At 48.5% G+C, this 14616-nt stretch overlaps 1 protein-coding gene across 1 annotated transcript in view; it reads right to left on the bottom strand.

The window, feature by feature from the left end:
• Positions 1-376: 376 nt before the first annotated feature.
• The window catches only part of LOC137303909 (glutamate receptor ionotropic, delta-1-like), a 599178-nt gene continuing 584938 nt past the window's right edge, over positions 377-14616 (bottom strand). Inside the window, exons 12-16 of the mRNA XM_067972322.1 lie at positions 10837-11230; positions 8654-8849; positions 3382-3548; positions 1602-1842; positions 377-957 (exon numbers count right to left, since the gene is read on the bottom strand). Coding sequence (XP_067828423.1) covers positions 529-957; positions 1602-1842; positions 3382-3548; positions 8654-8849; positions 10837-11230 — 1427 coding nt within the window. The 3' untranslated portion in view covers positions 377-528. The remainder of the gene's footprint in view (positions 958-1601; positions 1843-3381; positions 3549-8653; positions 8850-10836; positions 11231-14616) is intronic.

Here is a 14616-nt window from a genome sequence, read left to right as displayed (position 1 = left end):
AGGCGATCACTGATTTTTGGGGCTGTGGGCTTTTCCTACACAGTTGCTCCGGGATGTTTTGGCCTCTGCCCCATGGGAAATTGTTTAATTCACACTGTCCAAGGAAAGTGTGTCCATGTTAATCAGCAAAAGGTTGCATGTGGTAATAGTGGACGCAGAGAGAGAGAGAGAGAGAGCTGAGGTTCCAAACTGCCCTGGGTGAAGCAATGAACGAATTAAATGGATTGCAGCCCCCAAAGACACCTGGGAAAAACATTGTAAACCAGAACTGCCAAAAGCAATTTAATTAAATATAAAAGGCACTCCTCACAGACACCCAAGAACGATCACAAGTAATTTGCTTTTTATTTGTTTAGAACAAAATTTACAAAGCCATTCATACATGATCTACTGACTTCAAAAATTGAGAATATTCAAAATACACTTTACCCCACTTCATTCTTGAATTATTTACAAGTATTTACATGAAAATGCTAGATTTTTTTGTAAATTTTTTATATTAAAAATGTTGCCATGCGGCGTTTGATGTTATATGGAGGTCCCATGGGAGGGCTCCATGGCTTCAGGGAGACCACCAGGTCCTGACACAGATTGGAACGACATGGGGATTGGTGTTTCGACTGGGCTTTGACGGAAGAGGCCTCCGTTTGGCGATCGATGCTTGCACTGTATTGAGGGCAGGGTGGCAGAACTGCTGAGTGGCAGTGAGAGGTTCGTGCTGGCCAAAGAGGACAGCTTCCTACTCGTGCCATGAGTCTGTTCTGGTAAAAAAGTGCTGACCGAGATCTGGGTGTTCTGATAATCTCGCACTGGCTCCATGCCCTGGCTGGTGTGCATGCTGCCAATTTCCAGCGCCGAGATCTCAATCGAAGCAGCCGAGATCTGCTTGTGGACCATTTCATCGTCCATTAGACTGTTCATCCGACGGTGAACCTGCTCCAGGTTAACCTCTTTATCCTGAACAAGAGACATTCATTAGTGTGAATATAAATGAAGGACTTTAACTATCAAAGAAAAATATCTTTGGTTTATGTGCTGATTAAGGCACCGTAACCTTCATAGTCCAACATTATCCTTTCTGAATTGTACATCAATTATTTCCTGATGTTTTTTTGAGGAAAGGTGAGGCAGGAGAGGAGCCTGGCTTAACTCCTAGCCTACCCTACCTACTCCAAGTGCATTGCTGAGGTATTCCTGGGCTGTGAACACAGGCGACTGAGGCAGGATAACTTCCCACTTCAGGCAGTTGTGGGCCCTACTCTGCTCCTTGGACTAAGCCCTGCAACTCCCAAAGCAACATAAAGAGGGCATAAACCTGGTGTAATGGGTCTCCATTCCTCCTGACCTTTGTGCCCAGGGAATAGTGGTTCCTGGGGAGGTGGGGGCGGTTATAAAAATCAGCCCCTCTGTCTATTGAACCTAGAATTTTTGGGCCAATCGTACCAGAATTGCACAAGTCCATGAACCTCCGTCTGCAGCACGCGGCTCCGATGGATCGTACCATTATTAACTGAATCCCCCTTTCACCCTATGCAAAGTTTTTATCCCCAAAACTCAGGCCAGCATGCTGCTCACTGGAGACCCTGGAGAGTCAGTTTTACCTCCTTGGGCGTTTCTTGATGGCATCGATTACTGTTCCACCAGATTTCCAAAGCTGCCACAAGGCAGGCGAGGAGAAGTCCTGCTGCCAGGATACAGAAAACTCCGGCAAAGCTCTGGAGTTTCAGGGCCCGACCGTCCGGCTGGCCATTGGCATGACTCTTCAGATTACATCGGCCCATCTTTGGCCACCATTTCTGCTTGAACACGTCCAGGTCACCACTGTCCTGCAGCTCAAGGATCCTGAGTCCAATACAAGTAACAATGGTTATAGAGACAGGAGGAGGTCCAGTCTTCAACTACCGGCATCGCAGAACACAAGAGCCTTTAGAAACAATCTCAGCGACAACACCTCCTCTGGATGAGAATAGATACAAGAGTGTTGTGAAGACATTTATATTCTCCAGTTTGTTATCCTGCCCGGGTACCTTATTCCACAACTCTGTGGGAGAAAAGGTTCCACCTGATTTCCCCTCTTATTCCTAATCGTTTGGTATTTGAACTTGTCATCACAGTGAACGATTTGCCTGAATCAATTTCTTGAAAACATCAATTATTTCACTTCAACATCTCTCCTTCCAAAGATAACAAACTCAACATCCTCAACCTCGCCTCCTACATAAGAACATAAGAAATAGGAGCAGGAGTGGGCCAATCGGCCCCTCGAGTCTGCTCCGCCATTCAATAAGATCATGGCTGATCTGATCCTAACCTCAAATCTAAATTCATGTCCAATTTCCTGCCCGCTCCCTGTAACCCCTAATTCCCTTTACTTCTAGGAAACTGTCTATTTCTGTTGTAAATTTATTTAATGATGTAGCTTCCTCAGCTTCCTGGGGCAGCAAATTCCACAGACCTACCACCCTCTGAGTGAAGAAGTTTCTCCTCATCTCAGTTTTGAAAGAGCAGCCCCTTATTCTAAGATTATGCCCCCTAGTTCTAGTTTCACCCATCCTTGGGAACATCCTTACCGCTCCTACCCAGAATCCTCTTTGTTACTACCCAGAATCCTCTTCGTTACTACCCAGAATCCTCTTTATTACTCCCCTCTCAAGAGCAACTCTTGAGTGGGGGGGGGGGGTTTCCTTGGAGTTTTGCCCGCTCTGTGTTAACGGGGGTCCTGCCGAACTTCTGCCAATTTTACGGCAATGGAGTAGGAGAAGCCCGCAGGAAATTCCTGGTGCAAGAACTATCCTTGTGGGGTTTGGAGGACCACTCATTTTCGGGGCCTCTTCTGGTTCCGATCCCCGATCCCCTTCACCGCTGGGCTGGGATGGGATGGGATGGGCTGGGCTGGGATGGGATGGGATGGGCTGGGATGGGATGGGCTGGGATGGGATGGGATGGGCTGGGATGGGATGGGATGGGCTGGTGGGAAACTCATGACCGTTTCCGGCTCAGGCCGGAGTAAAAATTACAGTCGGGTCCCAATGATGTCATCAGGACTCGAAACGCATGTGTTCAAAAGGACCCAGCTGGCTTTGGGAGTCTGTCCTTGCCTCCTGCTCCGTGGAAAAGGTTAAAATCATGACGGCAGATTAGTGATCCGGGCGATTTTAACTGCCCACCTGTCTGGTGTCTGTTGGGCGGGTAGAGTTAAAATCACAATCCAAGATACGATGAGAAGGGCATTTGGCCTATTTTAGTTCATCCATCCAGAAACGAGAGAAATGTTACACACATTATATAGAAACAAGGACTCACACAAACACTTCTTTGTAATACTAAGAAACTTAAGGGTTCAAGTTAAAACAAAGTGGAGAAATGGAGTGTGTTCCTTACCTCTGTGAGAAGAGGTCCCTGTAGGGGCTTCCATGCTGCAGTGCGATCCCATATCCTTTGCTGCTGATACTATTACCAACCACTGTCAGAGAACATTCATTGTCTGTCAATGCTGCATATTCCACCACCGCCATGTCCCACAGGAAAGCATATGTGCCTGACTTTATCTGCAGACAGAGAATTATTGGATCAGTCGGGAGCAGAATGTCTAAACCAATCACAGGCGGACAGCAGCGGTTCAAGAAGGCGGCTCACCACCACCTTCTCAAGGGCAATTAGGGATGGGCAATAAATGCCGGCCTCGCCAGCGACACCCACATCCCATGAACGAATTTTTAAAAAAATCACTATTAACAGAGCCACACCTGAGAGTATAACAGGCAAGGATTGAAGAGAATCTTTCAGGAGAAATTAAACACAGAGAGTTTGTTGCAGAATGATTATTATATCCTCGAGTGAATCTGCTTTGTTTTCCACCAGGTGATTGTGAGGAAGTTGTAGATCCATCTGGCTGTGATTTATAAATTACTGTTGTTCAAAGGGACCAAATGCAATTACTGCCAACATGGACAGTCTCAGAATGGATATTCTGTGTTTAATTACATCATACTTGGCACTTGTTCAAGAATTAGAGAATTAATGCCCTGATATCAGAGCTGGGGCTGGCAAAAAAGGGGAAAAAAAGGAATGGTTTTCAGATTTTAAGCAATAAGAATTTCAGACACACATCAAATCCACATCACATTCGGGGCAAGATAAAAGTACAGAGCATAGAAATTACTGTTGGCAATAAAAGAGAATAATAGAGGGTAATAGAGGGTAACAGGGGGCAAACAGGGGGTAAACAGGGGTGATAGAGGGTAAACAGGGGGTGATAGCGGGTATACAGGGGGTAAACAGAGGGTAACAGGGGGTAAACAGGGGGTGATAGTGGGTAAACAGAGGGTGATAGAGGGTAAAAAGAGGGTAACGGGGGGTGATAGAGGGAAAACAGAGGGTGATAGTGGGTATACAGAGGGGAAACAGAGGGTAAACAGAGGTGATAGAGGGTAAACAGAGGGTAAACGGGGTGATAGAGGGTATAGAGAGGGTAAACAGGGGGTGATAGAGGGTAAACAGAGGGTAAACAGGGGGTGATAGAGGGTAAACAGAGGGTAATGGGGGGGGTAAACAGGGGTGATAGAGGGTAAACAGAGGATAAACAGAGGGTAGCAGGGGGTAAACAGGGGGTGATAGAGGGTAAACAGGGGTGATAGAGGGTATACAGAGGGTAACGGGGGTGATAGAGGGTAAACAGGGGTTAAACAGGGGGTGATAGTGGGTAAACAGAGGGTGATAGAGGGTAAAAAGAGGGTAATGGGGGGTGATAGAGGGTAAACAGGGAGTAAACAGAGGGTGTTAGTGGGTCAACAGGGTAACAGGGGGTCAACAGGGGGGTGATAGTGGGTAAACAGAGGGTAACAGGGGGTAAACGGGGTGATAGAGGGTATACAGAGGATGACAGGGGGGCGATAGAGGGTAAACAGAGGGTAACGGGGGGTAAACAGGGGTGATAGTGGGTAAACAGAGGGTGATAGTGGGTAACGGGGGTGATAGAGGGTAAACAGAGGGTAACGGGGGGGGTGATAGAGGGTAAACAAAGGGTAATGGGGGTAAACAGGGGTGATAGTGGGTAAACAGAGGGTAAACAGAGGGTAACAGGGGGTGATAGAAGGTATACAGAGGGTAACGTGGGGTGATAGTGGGTAATGGGGGGTGATAGTGGGTATTGGGGGTAATGGGGGTGATAGTGGGTAATGGGGGTGATAGTGGGTAATGGGGGTGATAGTGGGTAATGGGTGATAGTGGGTAATGGGGGTGATAGTGGGTAATGGGGGTGATAGTGGGTAATGGGTGATAGTGGGTAATGGGGGTGATAGTGGGTAATGGGGGTGATAGTGGGTAATGGGGGTGATAGCGGACGAACATTGAACACATTCCTGTGACTCTCTCTATTCACAATTTTAATGGAAGCCGGTACCTGTTTAATATAAAGGAGTTAACATCCGATTTAAAATAACGACAGATGTAACAGGAAGATATTAAGCTTTCGTCGGCTGTTAGTGTGAACAGTAATTTCTAGACTCCAGTTTCTTACCAAATTCAGTGGGTCGAGAATCCATAAAATCCTTGAGTTGATCTTATAAGGTTTGGAAGAGTGCGGGGACAGTGACTTCCTGTTTGTATAATATGGACTGTCCCTCTCGAGAAGGAATGACTCACTCTGAGAGAACGATAGAGGCTAGAAATCAAGATCAATGGTTTGCTTCATGTGACTGGCAAAGAGACCACCCGCCTCAGACAGTGGAAGAAAGACCATCATTTTCATAGAGAGTGACTCCGTGCCTCTCACACAGAATAAGAGTGGAAATGGAAATTTATATCATGGGCGATCAATTCGCTCAAGTTTATCGCCCAAGTGGTGAAGGTGACAATTATCCCCCTGTCTCTCAGAGTAAATGAGACCACCCTTGTCAGACAGGGTTTAACCCCATCTCTCACTAAGGGAGATTAGTTTTCCCTTCTGAACACTTTTATTCTACATTCCTGCACTGTAATAAGGCACCAGGACCTTGTATAGGTAATACACACACGGAGTCCAGACATGAGCCTAGCTCCCTGTGTTTACTCTGCTGTTTACACGGCAGCTGTCAGCTATGACTCAGTATTCACACTCTCGCCTCTGAGTCAGAAGGTTGTGGGTTCAAGTCCCACTCCAGAGACTTGAGCACATTATCCAGGCTGACACTCCAGTGCAGTATTGAGGGAGTGCTGCACTGTCAGAGGTGCCGTCTTTCAGATGAGATGTTAAACCGAGGCCTCGGGTGGCCATAAAAGAGAGCTTTTTCCCAGTTCCCATACCAGCCGTTCTTCAGCCTATCTAACATTCCCACACTTTTTACTTTTGAGGATTAAGTGACAATCCCTGAAGGGGGGCCGCAGATGTTGTCTCACTGGAAAATCTGCTGCTACTCAGTGACATTGGAATCTGTTTGTGTGTCAGCAGTGCTCATTTTCAGACACCTTTACCTGAATAAAATCAACAGGAATGTACACATTTTAATAAATGTGCACAGAAGTATTTTGTCTTGGTGGGAAGCTCAACAATCCAGTGATCCAGAAATTACCTCTTGTTTCATTTCTGTAGGTGACAAATGTGTTACAGAAATGCCTCGTGAGGAGATTTGCCCTGTTCCAGTGGGGCATTTAAAGCTCCATCAGCTGAATGCAGTGAGCAGGAGGGGCTGCTTAACAGCTAAATGTTTCCAGTTTGTTGTCTTAACCTTCCTTTTTGTCCTGGAGAGAAATGGATGGTAGCATGTGGTGGGAGTACGGAGAGGGAGACTCTGGGACTCTGCATTGGGAAGGTGTCCATTGGTGGACAGGATGAAGACAGGAGCAGCTCGTACCGACCTTGCCACTGACCACGGAAGGGAGAAAGAATTGGGAGGCAGCTTTTCTGCTGATCCACCCACCAGTCCAGGTGTTGGTCCTCTTGGAAAAGGAAAACAACTGAACATCTGCCACAGGTGTTTTCTTTACCGCTGCTAACCAAAGAAATTAAATTACCTCCGACACTAATGGTTGCTACGGTGTAATATTACATGAGAACATGAGAGAGCATGGAGTGAGAAGAGGCCATTTCATCCATTAACCCTGCTCTGTCCAAGGTTCATGTATAATTACTCTCTCATTGACACCCACCCCTAAATCTGTTGATCCCCTAATTTAAGGAATGCCAAGTTCATCTCATCTCCCTGAAAACATATCAATGTTTTTAATATCTTTAATCCTTAAACCCCTTCCCAACAGATTAGTCCAGCTCCTTTTAAAGATCTCAACTGACCAGAAATCCACTCCCTTCTTTGAGCATTTGTTTCACGTGTTTTGTGTGAGGGGGGAAACATTTTCTAATCTCTAATCTTGCTTGAAGCCTGTGAATTTTGTCCGTGTGTCCTCTTGTTCTGTGCTCATTGTCCAAGTAAAATATCTTACTGACTTAGTGACATCATCCTCACAGCCTGAGTTTGAGTCTGGGCCAGTGGATTGTGTGGCACCAATTTAGTTTTGGGAGACGGTTCAAGAAATAAAAGCTTCTCATTGACTCAGTTGACATGGGAGTGTCATCCTGAAAGTAATCTATTGACTAGTTTCAATATTTTAACCTCCAGACATTTATATTGTACAATATGAAGGTAAGTTCACTAGATAAATAATTTAAAACTCTAACAAACTAAAATTGACAAAAACCAACACAGCAGTAAAACTGAGCAACAGAATCAATCAGCATTATTCCTGCTCAATATGCTATAGCCAATGGGAAATGACAGTCATACCATTTAGGGGGTCAAGTGGTGCTGGGAATGACCCCTGACCCCTGCCCCCCACGACCTTATGCTTCTGGACATTGGAAAACTTCAGAAGTCGACACAAACAGCGACCATCAACTCTGACAGCAAGTGCATCGTTGATTATTTTCACTAATTCACACCTGTGTTTGGTAAATCCGTGGCCCAATCAGCTTAATGCAGGTAGATCGGTGCAGTCAATACGCTGCCTCACATTAACACCTTCATGTATTTCAGCCTCACTGGTGCTACTGGGGAATAATTGGTTGATGTTGGGTTGATATCCATTGTTCAAAGAGGTTCTGCAACTAAAATATTTGGCTATAAATGACTGCCTGGGTGTCCCACCTACCCACCATCTCTCGATCTTCTTTACAATAATGAACCTAATGAACGGATCCCTCAGACAGCGTTTACCGCAGTCCCTGGTCTCAGCAGTAGCACCATGTGGAGACATGAAGCCGAGGCCAGATGGAGGGACATAGTGTGAGAATGTTACAGGCGATCCACAATGAGCCTTCGTCATGCAGCTTCTAGTGGCCAGTTACACAGCTGTATTGGTAGACGCCTTGAAGCAAGTTCCCTGCAAGCCATCTCCTTAGTTTGAGATGGGTGCGTGGCAGAGGGAGACCAGTCACAGTGAAGAGGTGAAAACAGTGAATAAAATATTAGTCCAAAATATGAACATTTCCTCCATTTATCAGCTCCTGATTAGAAACTACTGGAAGAGGTGAGTAAAGGGTCTTTTTGATGAAGAATTATAATGTTACTGGGTGGATCCCATGGGGCGGGGAAGCAGGAATCTGATGAGGTGAGTAAGACGGAAGGCTGAGTTGGTGGGGACACCGCTACCTCGAGCTGCGTTTGTTCAATGTGAAGCTCACCTTTCCGATGCCTTCGTAAGCAGCAGACACACAGTTTTCTGCTCCACTATTTTTACTGATTGTCCTCCAGAGTTCAGCGTAGGTGCTGTCCTGCTCCAAAGGGTTTGTCCCCTTTGCCTGAAAGTACTCATAGACCGAAGAATCCTTCACTGTGCCATACGATAAATCAGACTGCTTCGCCAGGTCTTGGAAGGAGCTAGGAGTAAAAGAAGGGAGATTGAGATCTTAACGGAGTGTTGTCTGAGGAGAGGCACAAAAATCAAGTCTATCATTATTGGAGCTGGTCAGTAACTTACCCGTGTCTGGTGCTTGTTACCGAGAGCAGATGGTGCAGAAGGTGGAGATTATTAAGGGGAAATGTAATTTAATGAGGCAATGAGCCAACTCTCAGATTGTCCCTCCCTTCAACTGCGGAAGATTGCCAATGTGGGGAGTACTGGGAAACCATCCACCCCTTAAAGAAGATCAAAGGGAACCTTCCATAAACCCATTGATCTTGGCTAAATCCTCTTGTAACAGTGACCCTTGTGAGCTGTGGTCAAGTTCATGGCTTTGAATGTTAACCACCATAATTATGGATTTCAATAATGTTTAACAAACTGCCCCAACTTTAATATTCGAGAGACCCAGAATCTTAACAATTTACCAATCAAAGCAGGAGGAGCATAACACTCACCTCCTGACTCCCCAAAGCCTTTCCACCATCTACAAGGCACAAGTCAGGAGTGTGATGGAATACTCTCCACTTGCCTGGATGAGTGCAGCTCCAACAACACTCAAGAAGCTCCACACCATCCAGGACAAAGCAGCCCGCTTGATTGGCACCCCATCCACCACCCTAAACATTCACTCCCTTCACCACCTGCACACAGTGGCTGCAGTGTGTACCATCCACAGGATGCACTGCAGCAACTTGCCAAGGCTTCTTCAACAGCATCTCCCAAACCCGCGACCTCCACCACCTAGAAGGACAAGAGCAGCAGGCACATGGGAACAACACCACCTGCACGTTCCCCTCCAAGTCACACACCATCCCGACTTGGAAATATATCGCCGTTGCTTCATCGTCTCTGGGTCAAAATCCTGGAACTCCCTTTCTAACAGCACTGTGGGAGAACCTTCACCACCTGGACTGCAGCGGTTCAAGAAGGCGGCTCACCACCACCTTCTCAAGGGCAATTAGGGATGGGCAATAAATGCTGGCCTCGCCAGCGACGCCCACATCCCATGAACGAATTTTAAAAATCTCACCAACACTTGGTACTAACAACTTGTTCTTAATCAACCCTGGTTAATTTGTGCTAACTCATTGGTTGTCATCTGCAGATTGTTATTTACTTGTAATGCAGAAAAAAACTCCCTTTTTTAAGAAAGATTTCCAGAGTGAAAGGATGAAGTGGGAGTCGGTCGCCTGGCATATGGGCGACATCAGTTGAAATGAGAGGCCAGAGCTCAGCACATGCTTTAGATTATCTCGATTGCACTTGACACCTATGAATATTTAACTGTCAAAGAGTTCTGTTCCTCGGCTCCATTCAGTCAATTTGAATTGGTAATTTCTTTTGTTATTTCTGCGTTTGTATCGATTCATTGTGTGTGTACTTGTCAAAAAATTATGAAAGATAAACTGTACTAGTCAGCACCTCACTAATCTCCCGATTCCTTTGTAGCTTACATCTGAAAGAGTATTACTCAAACTACACTTAAAGTGGCAGCTTCTGTGCTAAAGTGCCTCCTGAATTGTAATGTTGCTACTGCAACACACAGTTATTTCCACTGTCTGTGAGGTAGAGATATAGAGGACAGCAAGGTCATTGTGGGGGAATGAACTGAACAAATTAATGCAGAATGACTCAGGACTGGACAGGACAGCAGGATGATGGAACAAGAGCCCTGCAAAATGGGCCTAGAAATTTAGTTGCATCGAGCCCGTTTTTCAGGCGCCACGCAGCCTGCTAAGGCCCCAAAATGGCGGGCAGGAAGTGCGCGACTGCCTTATTGGGTAGGGACAGACAAGAGGATCTGCTAAATCACCCTGAGGCAGCCAGTGCCATGGCGGGCTACACTCAGGGAAACCAGTCGTACAGATTGCCTGTTGAGCAGGAAGGTAAGAAACGTGCCTGAGGGTGGAGCCGAGAGGAGCAGGAATTCTCCTCCTGACCCCATTACAGTAAAGGACCAACCAATGCTCCCGACACTCTTTGATCTTCTCCGGCCCTGACCCCTGATTCTCCGATCCTGACCCCCGATTCTCCGGCCCTGACCCCTGATTCTCCGATCCTGACCCCCGATTCTCCGGCCCTGACCGCCCGATTCTCCGGCCCTGACCCCCGATTCTCCGGCCCTGACCCCCCGATTCTCCGGCCCTGACCGCCCGATTCTCCGGCCCTGACCCCTGATTCTCCGATCCTGACCCCCGATTCTCCGGCCCTGACCCCTGATTCTCCGATCCTGACCCCCGATTCTCCGGCCCTGACCGCCCGATTCTCCGGCCCTGACCGCCCGATTCTCCGGCCCTGACCGCCCGATTCTCCGGCCCTGACCCCCGATCCACTCCCAATTCCTTACCAAGAGGTGCTGCACATCAGAACTGTATAAAATGTTCTAATGCATGTGTGCAACTGTGGACAGTGTGTGAGTGTGTGTATTTTCACAAGCATCTGTATGTATCTGTATCTGTGTGTGCATTTGTATGATGTATATATTTGTTTGTTTGAGTATGCATGTGTATGTAAGTGCGCACACGTCTGTACGTGCACATATACATGTACATGTGTGCGTGACCTGAAAAGTTACTAAAAGCAGACCCCTAAACTTAGGACGATGACCCCTGACTGAAAGCAGCAAATTAAATATTTCACATCCACTCGAGAATTTCAGAAGCACTGTCTAATTGTCTAAAGTCCAAAAAAGAGAGACTTGTATTTATATCACATCTCTCAGCAACTCTGCAATCACTGTTGTTATGTAGGCAAATGTGGCAGCCATTTTGCATTCAAGGTACCACAAACAGCAGCAAAATGGATGACCAGTTAATCAGTATATTTTGGTGATATTAGTTGAGGGACAGTGGGAGAACCTTCTGTTTGAAAAGTGCCCAGAGCCTCAAACTGTCTCATCTCAAAGACGGCACTGCTTAAGAGTGCAGCACTCCCTCAGTGTCAGTCTGGATTCTGTGCTCGAGTCTCTGGAGTGGGGGCTTGAACCCATGACCTTTTGACTCAAAGGTGAGAGAGTCACCCGAGCTATCTTCCGCTTTGTCTGGAGGTCCAAGGTAGAACGCATCCACAGGGACACCATGTACAAGACCCCGGACAAAGGGGGGAAGAGCGTCCCCAACTCCGCTCTGATCCTGATGGCCACCTTTGTGTGTGGCTGCCCCAGAAAGTGAGTAGAGTCCCAGTACGCAAACACCAAGTGTCACTACGTGCCGAGTGTCTACCTGTCCAACACACTGAAGGCTGGGTCTGGCCACGTTAGCTGAGCAGATGCAGGATGTCCTGTCCAGCTGGACCCCCCGTTCCTGCCCCCCCCCACCACCTGTCCGAGGTGGAGAACTTCCTAAGGAGGAACCCCTTTGACCACAAGGCCGTCAGACAGTGGTCAGCACGGAACATTCTGGGAGTCCTGCAGGGAAAGAAGAGGGTGGACTCAATCGGTTTCATCCCCGACCAGACGGTCGATGCCATTTGGCAGAACATCTCGTCGCCGGAACTGGCCAACAGGCACCAGGATGCAGCCTGGATGGTGGTGAGAAAGGCCCTCCCAGTGCGCTCCTTCCAACACGCACGGAATCTCAGCGCCACCGCGAGCTGTCCTCAAGGCTGTGGCGGGGAGGAGACCGTCTTCCACCTCTTGATGGGCTGCCCCTTTACGCAGAGGGTGTGGAGAGAGATGCGTTGTTATCTGTCCCGGTTCATCCCCAACAGTTCAGTAACACAGGTCGCTTTGCTCTACAAACTGTTCCCCGGAACACACGTCGAGACGGATATCACCTGTGGCTGGAAAACCATTAACCCGGTGAAGGAGGCACTTTGGTTCACCTGAAACATGCTGGCCTTCCAGCTAAAGGAGCTGTCCACGACCGAGTGTTGCTGACTGGCACACTCCAAGGTTCAGGAGTACGTGCTGCGGGTCGCACTGAGGCGAGGTGTGACCTACACAAAGACTCTATGGTGTAAGGCCACCCCACCTTGTATTGTACACCATAAGTCATAAGAAATAATGTGTTTGAATTGTAATGAGATCGGAGTGAGTGCGATCTACTTTGTATTAGTTTGAACTGTATCACTTGGAATTTTGTTTTTCTTTTATATTGAACTGTGAGTATCTTTAAATTTTATGAAATAAAGTATATTTTGAAATTTAAAAAATGTGAGAGCGAGATTCCCACTGAGTCACGGATGTCACAAAGTTTGAATGCTGCAATGTTCATGTTTCGTGTCAGTAGAATATAAATATGGATTTAGTCCCTGGAGTTGCCCTGAATTTGCTGCTCACCGGCCGCCTGTGGCAGAAATCAATGGCGGCCCTCAGAGGTGATGTGTGGCCTTTGAACCCTGGCACGGACAGCGCCCTGACACTCCTCCCTCCCCTCCCCCCGGAATCTCACCCTCCGTCCAGTCTCTCCCTCACCCCCCCACCCGGTCTCTCCTCTCCCCCCAGTTTTTCCCCCTCCCCTCCCCCCGGTCTCTCCCCCTCCCCTCCCCCCGGTCTCTCCCCCTCCCCTCCCCCAGTCTCTCCCCCTCCCCTCCCCCCGGTCTCTCCCCCTCCCCTCCCCCAGTCTCTCCCCCTCCCCTCCCCCCAGTCTCTCCCCCTCTCCTCCCCCCGGTCTCTCTCCCTCCCCTCCTGGACTCTGTCCCCCCCTTCCACCCCCCTCCCCGGTCTCTCTCCCTCCCCCCGTCTCTGTCCCCCACTCCATCTCTCTCCCCTCCTCCTCATCTCTCCCCCTCCCCCCCTGGTCTCTCCCCCTCCCCTCCCCTCCTCCTGGTCTCTCTCCCTCCCCCCCGGACTCTGCCCCCCACCCCCGTCTCGCTCCCTTCTCCCGGTCTCTCTCCCTCCCCTCCTGGTCTCTCTCCCTCCCCCTCGGTCTCTCTCCTTCCCCCCCCCCCGGTCTCTCTCCCTCCCCCCTCCGTCTCTCTCCCTTCTCCCGGTCTTTCTCCCTTCCTCCCCAGACTCCGCCCCCCCCACCCCGGTCTCTCTCCCCCCACCCCGGTCTCTCTCCCCCCACCCCGGTCTCTCTCCCCCCACCCCGGTCTCTCTCCCCCCACCCCGGTCTCTCTCCCCCCACCCCGGTCTCTCTCGGCCCTGTACACTGTACACGTGCTGCAGAATGTGCAGCTGTGGATTGGGGAATCTTTCACTGGCTTGAAATCACAATCCTAAGACAGACAATAACTAACGTCTGTGTGGGTGACCTGACCCTGGGTTTGCAGAATAAGGCAACAGAATAAAATGGAATGAAGGAGCTGAGTGAGCAGAGTGAATGGTGCCTGTTTATTACAGGCAGGCTTCCTCCCCCACACGGGGAGAGTGGCCTCGTCCCATTATCACTGCCTCACTCACAACCATTCTGATTCTAAGAAATACCAAGAAAAATAACTGAGATCCGACCCTTCATTAGCAGAGTGAGTGAGTGCACAATGCGGGGGCTTCACTCAACACGACAGTCTGAGAGGCAGAAACACAGAGCATCAGTCCCAGGGATTGGGGAAAGAGAGAGCGAGAGACTGATGGAAAGACAGATAGTGAGAGAGAGAAAGGGAAAGAGAGAGAAAAAAATTGACAGGGAAAGGGAGTGAAAAGTCCTTCCCAGACTGGGCTCACAAATATTGTTCAGAGATAAAAAAAGCAAGATGTTCTCAGAGAGAGAGCAGTAACAGGGCAGGACCAGTCTCACTGAAACCTGCCGCCGCTCCACATCGAGGTTTATATCGAGGTCTCTCAACAAGTGCCTGTATTTA

The sequence above is a fragment of the Heptranchias perlo genome, chromosome 36, assembly GCF_035084215.1.
Source record: "Heptranchias perlo isolate sHepPer1 chromosome 36, sHepPer1.hap1, whole genome shotgun sequence".
Lineage (NCBI taxonomy): Eukaryota > Metazoa > Chordata > Chondrichthyes > Hexanchiformes > Hexanchidae > Heptranchias > Heptranchias perlo.
Note: the sequence above shows the minus strand (reverse complement) of the source record. Positions and strands in the feature narration are given on the sequence as shown.